The 8,979-nt window shown below is 40.4% G+C and overlaps 1 protein-coding gene across 2 annotated transcripts in view; it reads left to right on the top strand.

Annotated features, from left to right (window-relative positions):
- FMN1 (formin 1) overlaps positions 1-8,979 on the top strand; it is a 398,649-nt gene that overhangs the window by 210,382 nt on the left and 179,288 nt on the right. For both annotated transcript variants that reach the window (XM_015557593.1, XM_006778123.2), the window contains one exon: positions 160-310. In XM_015557593.1, coding sequence (XP_015413079.1) covers positions 160-310 — 151 coding nt within the window. The remainder of the gene's footprint in view (positions 1-159; positions 311-8,979) is intronic.

Here is an 8,979-nt window from a genome sequence, read left to right as displayed (position 1 = left end):
AATTATCCATGAATGAGTGAGATCATGTGGTAACAGGTGCTTGCAGTTTGTTGACTTCTTTTTTTAAATCCAGTTGTAAACTTTTATTATTTTTTTAATGAGTTAAAAATGAATTAGAGATTGTGTTTATTCTTTTCTCTTGTCATTTTCTCTTTTAAGCCAAAGTGCTACACCAACCTTATGGGACTCCTTAGAAGAACCTGATATTCGGGATCCTAGTGAATTTGAATATTTATTCTCCAAAGACACAACTCAGCAGAAGAAAAAACCACTGTCAGAGACCTATGAGAAAAAAAACAAGGTCAAAAAGGTACTGCACGATTATCACAATCATTGTAATCATATATCAATAACATACATGGGAATTCATTATGTGCTGCTGGTTTGCTTTCCCTGCTTTCAAAAAAAGTTTTGCAAGATTTCAAGTCACAGATGACAAAAAGGAGCCAAACGTTTGAGCATGTGTGCTTGCTATTTCAGTCATAGCACCTGAATTTTCAAGTGATTTTCTTAATTTAACCTGAACGCTCTTTAGCCATTAATTCTATTGAAAAAATATGGCTATTTAAATTTAATTAACACAATTAGATAAAATAAACAATTCAGTCCTTCAGTGGCACTAGCCACTTTTCAGTTTTGTTCCGTGGCTAGTGGTTATCATATAGCACAGGTATAAAACATTTCTGTCATTAAAAAATGTTCTACTGGCTAGCACTATCCAAGCATCTGGGATATGTTGGTGAAAAAATACACCCAAAGATTCTTGCTCGTTAGAGTTTATATTGACAATCAATGTTAAAAACAAAAATTAGATCACGTAACCATGATTTAAGAAGGATGGACTTTGGCATGGTGGCAATGAGGCTACAGCTTTAAATAGAGTCTTAGGGTAGTCCTCATTAAGAAAGGTGCCTTCTGAGCAAAGATTTGAGGACTTGAAATCTGAGGCTCCCAGTCATCCCATCAGAGAAAAGGTTTAAGATCCTCAAGTATCAGATAGATGTGAAGTTGAATCACAACCAGGCCATGCACTGGCTATGTGACCTAAGTCAAAGTTCTTCCACCCTGTGCCTCCGTCCCCTAACCATGACATGAGATGGCATCTGTTCCTATTATTATTCTAATTATTAAGTAAGAATATATATTTATATACATCACGCTTAACATTGTGCCTGGCACACTGTCGGCACTCAGCAAATGATGGCTACTCTCATCTTGCTTCTGTTGCTACCACTGCTGTTATTTCTCTGCACAAATGTTTTTTTGTATGTAGTTCATTCTTTTTTCTCCTAAGTGTTTTGATAATAGCCCATCAGTGATGACGAACCTATGACACGCGTGTCAGAGATGACAGGCAAACTCATTTTTTTGGTTGACTTTTCTTTGTTAAATGGCATTTAAATATATAAAGTAAATATCAAAAATATAAATCTTTGTTTTACTATGGTTGCAAATATCAAAAAATTTCTATATGTGACACAGCACCAGAGTTATGTTAGGGTTTTTCAAAATGCTGACACGCCGAGGTCAAAAGGTTCGCCATCACTGGCCTAGATGGTGTTGAGCAAAAGTAAAGAACTTGGTTCTGCTATTGATTTTTTATTTTATTTTAATCCTCACCCGAGGATACTTTTCCATTGATATTTAGGGTGAGTGGAAGGGAGGGAAAGAAGGAGGGGGAAAGAGAGAGAGAGAGAGAGATCAATGTGAGAGACACACACTGATTGATTGCCTACTGCACTCACCCCAATCCCACCCGACTGGGACCAGGAATCAAATCTGCAACCCCGGTACATGACCTTGACCAGGCATCAAACCCATGACCCTTTGATGCATGGGCTGACACTCTAACCACTGAACACCACAGGCCAGGGCTCTGCTATTGATTTGCCATGTGAGCGTGGGTAGGTTTTCTTTCTTCTCTAGATCATTTTTTCTCTTTTCTATAAAAGAGGATTAATAATATCTGAGTCCACATGACTCACCAGGATGTTGTGAAATTTAAATCTAAGAGGGTTTGAGGAACTGTTTTTGAAAAGTTGGTAATATTAAATGATATTATCAGCAACTCTTCATTCTTAAATTATACAGTTGGGTTCATCCCCTGGTTCATATCTCAGGTAACACTGTGATTATGAAATCAGCTGTGCCTTACAGGGAAAAAATGGCAAAAGTCTGAGTGCAGTTTTCTGTTAATGAAAGATTTTCCCACTGAGTTGAATCATGAATGAAAATCATAATCAACGTTTTTCACCTTTTAAATCCATTGTAATTGTGTTTTTATGAGAAAACAATGTGATCCTGACAATAATTAAATTTCACAGCAAACCTTTTGAGAAGACATATGCAGCCCTGGCCAGCGTGGCTCAGTTGGTTGGAGCATTGTCTCATATACAAAAGGGTGGCGGGTTTGTTTCCTGGTCAGGGCACATGCCTGGCTTGCAGGTTCAATCCCCAGTCAGGGTGAGGGCCGGGGAGGGGCAGCTAATCAGTGTGTCTCACATCAATGTCTCTCTCTCTCTCTCTCTCTCCCTTCCTTCCTCCCTCCCTTCCTCTCTTTTTTCCTCCTTCGCTCTCTCTCTTCCATCCTTCCTTCTAAATAAAATAAATAAAAGAAATTAAAAGAAATATTGCATGGGACAATTTGAATTTTTCTACTAAAACAATTCATTCCAGGAAAGAAGTCAACTAATATAGTATAAAATGTATTCCCATGCAGTTAGATTTGTGTGGGATGGAAGTAAGTGTGCTTTATAGGCCGGCTGGCTTTTCAGATGCTATCTACAGAAACAGGAGACTAGCTTCTATACAACACGCAAAAGAAGAACCTCTGTATTCCAGAAACGCACCTCAATTTGCCACTTCCAGGAAGTTGTCTCTGACTAACCAGGAACTCTGCTAAATGCATTCTTACTCATTATCATATTAAATTTAATTTCGTTCTCTGTTTCTTCCCAGATTGCTATGACTTCTTTTGTTTCTCTCTTTGGATGCTTGGTAACATGCTGTTATTATTTCTGTTTTGGCGAATGAGTATTTTTAAAACATCAAAGCATTTGGTTGTTTGTTCTTATTTCTTATCTCATAATTGTTTGCCTGTTCAACAAAGGATTTTCACTAAGCCAGTTAGTACTTGATGTGTTTATTTTGTTTCCCTGTCTGAGGAGGAAAATACCCTTCATTTGAACTCTTTAATCTTTCTGAACAGTGAGGTTGCTGTTAACCCGTATAATCGGCACCTATGTAGTTTCCACTTTTTCCTTTAAGTAGAGCCAAGAATATAGGTCTACTGGACTACATGGTCTTGAGGCTGCTTGAAGTTTTAGTGAGCTTTGTAGTCTCCCTTAGGCTGAGATTTTAAGTTTTAAGGAAAATAACAAACTGAATCAAAGCCAGAAAACTCTAAACCTGCTTCCTATAGGCCTTTCTTCCATGCCTGTGGTCAGATTTCCAGCATCAAGTTGGATCCCTTGGTCTCTTCCAAGAGTCAGGTATTTGTTTTCTTTAATCCTAAAATGAAAGTGAATTTTGGAGGTGGTAAGCAACTGAGGGGTTTCAGCATTGGAGGCTAACTTCATCTGCTTAAGCACAGAATGGTTACCAAGATGACCAGGAGAACACTTGCCAAATAGGTCTTTTTGAAGGACTAATGTGGAGTATATATGTTGGAGATAGAAAGGGCCAGCATTCTGAATCTTGACTGTGAGATACATGTGAACATCTCTTAAATGGATTCGGTCTTCATCTCTCTCCGCAGACCACATTCCTAGTTCAGAAATAACTCTCAAGATTCTGCTGAATACAGATACTAGTTTCTAGTTTCATCTTCTGTACTAGCATTTGATGTTCTCATCAGTGGACATGTATTCTTAAATTGGGAAGGTATCCTGTTCTATACCGTAGAGTCTAAGAATTAGAAGGAACCTTCCCAATCATCTAACTGAGTACCCTCATCTGGCACATAATAAACTGGCCTAGGAAGGTGAAGTGGCTTCTAGGGTTTGCACACTTTTACTGGGGCGACATTGATAATGGTGAGCCCTTGAGAGGATGTACAAGAGCCGCAGCATGTTCACTGCCCCTTTATTTACACAGTAATTGGCCACATTGGTGATGGTAACAATATTTATTGAGATGAATGATTTGATGTTTATAAATGAGATTAGCTATTATTAAAATCATCAAAAATGTAGCTTACACTTGTGCAGATTGAAAATATTTCCTACATAGTAAAAATCATCCAGTTTTCTTCAGAGTTTTTCAATAGGAAGTCAAATCTTTGAATAAAAAGATGTTTTGCATTTAACTCCAACAGTGAAATATGTAGATAAGGGGCTATTTCCTTTTGACTCTATCAATATTTTAAATGTTAACTGTAAATAAATACCATGACAGATTTGTTTTGGATACTAAGGCATGTGCCAACCTCATTTGTGGCACCAGTCCATTCTGCCAGGACAGACAGAGCCACCACCAAACTAAGAGCCAGGGTTCAAAACGTCAGCCCTTGTTTGCACCACCAGAACATAGTACTGTCTCCTATTTATTGCTCTGTGATAACCTTCAAAGCCACATATTTAATTGTCACACACTACTTCCTTCTCTATAAAATAAGGAATAACAACTCTTTACAGGGTGGTTATGAGGTAAAGTGAAATCACGGTTATGAAAGTGCTTTAAGTATTCTCTAGAACTATGTATTAATCTCTTAGTTTACGAACTAATATGAAAGCTTTGCAAATACGTTTTGAACATCATTGATTCCCACAAGGTTGTTGAAGATCTTAAAACATCAGTGTGTCCATTCTTGAAACTGTTTGCAAAGGGTAATCTCCACACCATTTCTGTTTTTCAATATTTATAGAATTCCACAACTTTCTCTAATGACACATACAGAATCTAATGGTTCATCTTACATTGGTTTATATAGTCTCTCTGCGCTATAAAATAAGTTTCCACTGTCAATATGCCCCTATTTATACTGCCTCTCAGCTACCTTTGTTCCTGGGAAAGACAGGTCAGCACCTTGATAAGGAGCCAGAAATCTGCCTTCATTGTCTGAGATTCTTTCTCCTGGTGCCTGTCAAGGAGACTGTGATAAACTTTCCAGTTACTTTTTAAACTTGCCCAACAACTTCCAGAGAATCAGCATGGCCTGCCAATATTATTCTTCTCTTGAAATGTCACCATTTCACTTGGAATTAGAATCTCTGTGCTCGTTCCCTCCTCTGTAAGATATGTGAGATCATTCCTCTCCCTCGTTTTTTGATAGCTATTTCTTAAGAATAATCAACTAATGGTTTTTCCCTGAGCTCTTGGAGTGGGGGTGTGAGTCGGGTGGGGATGGCTCAGCAGACACTAGTCTGTTGAAAAGTCCTCGAGCCAAAAGCCATCAGTTGTAATTTGGTCACTTTGGCGAGGATCTTAGCTGTAATTCTCGAATCCCAGACTTGGTGTCTCAGTTGAGTGGGGAGAGAAGGGTGGACGGCGAACATTGTTTGGAAGCCTGAACATAAATTTATAGGGCCTCATAACCTGTTGCCTTCCAAGTTTATATAATTTCAGCTTTTGTGTACAAAAATAATTTCTCCAGCTCCCTGAGTAAGGTATGTGCATTATTTTCCCCTCCAGGAATGGGGGTGAGTTTGCAAGCCCTTTTATATTTCTCATGTGTTGGAAAAATGAGCAAAGGAGTTAGGGGTTATCATCTATAGAAAAGAGTGTAATAACCTGCGTATGTGTTGATTGCACCAAAGTTTGACCTGGAAGTCATTAGTGCTATGTCCAGATTCCTTGAGTGACACCTGGGATGATCAGGGCTGTCCTGTTTTTCAGCTTAAAGGCCCCTAACTGACTAAATCTACTAAAAGCAAACAGGAGCTGACAGGCACTAGTTTACAAAAATTCTGCCTTGTAAATTTTATTTGGAAATAAGATGGCCCAAGAAGTTAAGTTGTACTTTTACTTTATTTACTTATTGGGGGTGGGGTGGGGGAAAGGTGGTTAGAACTTGTCAAGTGTGGATATCAATGATTCTTTCAGAATGTAGAATCTGAATATTATTCTTGGAGTTCAGCTATGTTTCTCCTGTTGGCTGTTAAACAGTAACTTAATCTGTACTTGCACCTCAAACCAGCTGCAGTGTCATTAAGATGCTCATTACCTACCCCAAACCACCAGAGGGCACCTTAGAATGCTGAGATATAAGCAAACTTAGCTTCTTTCCCGGAGCACTGAAAAGGGGAACCTACCAGAGAGTAACTGCCCCTCTGCACCCTCTTTAGTCTCGTTAAATCACTTTATTGTGGACCATGGGGCCAAATTTCACAGCAAATTATCCACAGAAAGTATTGGGAGCCAAATGCATATTAGAAAGGCTTGTAGGTATTAGTAGAACAGAAATCATTAGTAGACATAGTTCCAGTGTTTAGAATGAACGACTACAGTATAAAAATTTATGAAGTTTTAGACTTAGCCCCTTTGGGTCTAATTCTGGAATCACCTACACACACACACACACACACACACACACACATATACACATACACACACACACACAAACACACGCTTTTTAAATCTTCAATATCTAAAGGGAGTGAAGATTTATTTCAATATGGATTGGAGTTATCTAATTGGAAAACAAAGATGAATGATTGGATATTACAAGACAGTCTGTGAGAGAACTATTATAAATATTTGTATTTTGAAAAAGTATTTATCCTTCCCGCCTAGTTGAGGAAAATTTTGAAGTCTTGCCTGTATTTTCCTGGACCTCGTTCATTTCTGGTTAACACAGGCCCTTTTCCAAGGCTGGTGCTGGGCAGTGGTTTGAGGGCGAGTGCTGATGCTGGCACCTTGGTCCCAGCAATGACTGCTCTGGCCTCCAGTCTAAGCTCAGCAGTATGTGATAAGATAACAAGAATCGGCAAAGATCTTATATGTGTGTCTTAGTCACAAACCCGGGCCACAATGATGCTTTCTCAACTGAACACATGCTTTGGAAGTGCACACGTCTCCAATATACACCGAGGTCAAAACAGCCTCTGCCCATACACATGTTCTCACAGGTACACGCTTAACGTGGGCAGAGAGAAGTCTTAATCACCTTGCATTTATGTAGTATCTTTCAAGTGAAGATTTCAATAGTAGTAATAATAATAGTTAATGCTAAGTAAGTGGGTTTGGGGTAAGTGCTTGGCATGTATGAGTTTATTTAATCATCACAAGAACCCAGTAAGGTGGGTACTATTATTATTCCCGTTTTGTAGGTGAGGAAGCTGGAGCCAAGAGGGGTTATGTAACTACCCAGCATCACACAGCTCTGAAGTGGTAAGGAAGTGAATCCGGCAACAACCCCAGAGCCTGTGCTCTTAGTTACCTGACACATGGGCTTTTGGTGTGAATGTAGCTACAAGTCCTGACTTTACATTCTCTTGCAGAGTCTGAATCTTGTTTTCTGGTCTTTGTCCACAGACAGAAGCGCACTGGCTTTGGTGTCAGCAGACCTGCTTTCCACTTCTGGCTCTGCCCTTAACCAACCATTGAATCTTGGGCAGGTCCCCTCAATTTTCTGGTCTCAGATCTCTTATCTGTCAAAAGATGAGAACTTTCATTACATGAATCCCAACAATCCCGTCATTACTTCCACTTACAAATGGGGACACTTAAGACCCACCAGCTTTTGTTTTGCTTATTAGAGGGCAGAGGGACAAGGCATTCACATGTGATCCCAGGTCTCAGCACTCAGCTCCAGGCGCAGTCCCATAGACCAGGCTGCCTGACACCTCGAGCACCATGTGGTGTGGGCCCTGAGTATGTGGGAGGGAGCTCAGGAATAAGTGTTAGCATTTGGACCCCCCCCCCATCTTGAGACATACATGTATGGGAGAATTATTTCAAAGTAAACCAAGCTTGTGCGTGTGCTGAGGTCCTGGAAACGTGCTGCGGAAGCTGCAGTGGAAAGGTGCCGGAGATCTTGTCGGGAAGGTTACCAGTAGTTAGCCATTGTTGTGTGTCCGGTCACGTAGCCTCTCCGGCCTTAGTTGCCATAACTGTCCTGGTGTCTGAGATGGATGTTTTGAAAGATTCTTTCCAGATGCAACATTCAAGACCATCTCTGTATGTGGAGGCTTTCACACAAACATTTTATTTTATTTATTTAAATATATATATATATTATTGATTTTTCACAGAGAGAAAGGGAGAGGGATAGAGAGTTAGAAACATCAATGAGAGAGAAACATCCATCAGCTGTCTCCTGCACACTCCCTACTGGGGATGTGCCCGCAACCAAGGTACATGCCCTTGACCGGATCAAACCTGGGACCCTTCAGTCCGCAGGCCAACGCTCTATCCACTGAGCCAAACCAGTTAGGGCGACACACATACAGTTTAAAGCTGAGTGTATGAGTATAATAAAACCGTGAATTTGGACCTTGCTTTGTCAGTGAATAACGGGATTTACTACAAACCAGCCTCGCAACCATGGTGTGTTTTCTCTCAGAGATGCAACATTTCCCTCCTTACACTTGTCTCTACTTAACAAAGAATGCTCTGGCCAGCTCCCTGCCCCCTGGCTTGTGTGGTCCTTTTCCATTTTCCTCTCTGTCTCTGTTTTCAGGGTCCTGAGGCCAAACCAGGAGTTCAGGCTACACCAGACAAAGCCGTCACAGGCTCCTTAGGACAGTCTGGCTTGGCTCCAATACTATGGCCACACTTTCAATTTTTGATAACATACCTTTTGGCCAGAGCTTGATTTCATGTGGACCTGGCCTGATTTCTCTCCAGCTGAGGCTAATTTGCATGGCTGTAAACACGGGCCTTACAAAGCTCACCAACTGTGATAAAAGCAAAGGAAACCTGAGACCACTGGAAACTCCAAAATCCGCCTTCAGTATCTGAGCCTGACTCTGAGTCACGCCTCAGCCCAGGAGGCTGCCAGCACGGGCACGCAGCAGCTAAAGAAATGTTATTCTGATT

The sequence above is a fragment of the Myotis davidii genome, unplaced genomic scaffold (assembly GCF_000327345.1).
Source record: "Myotis davidii unplaced genomic scaffold, ASM32734v1 scaffold46, whole genome shotgun sequence".
In the NCBI taxonomy this organism is placed as follows: domain Eukaryota; kingdom Metazoa; phylum Chordata; class Mammalia; order Chiroptera; family Vespertilionidae; genus Myotis; species Myotis davidii.
Note: the sequence above shows the minus strand (reverse complement) of the source record. Positions and strands in the feature narration are given on the sequence as shown.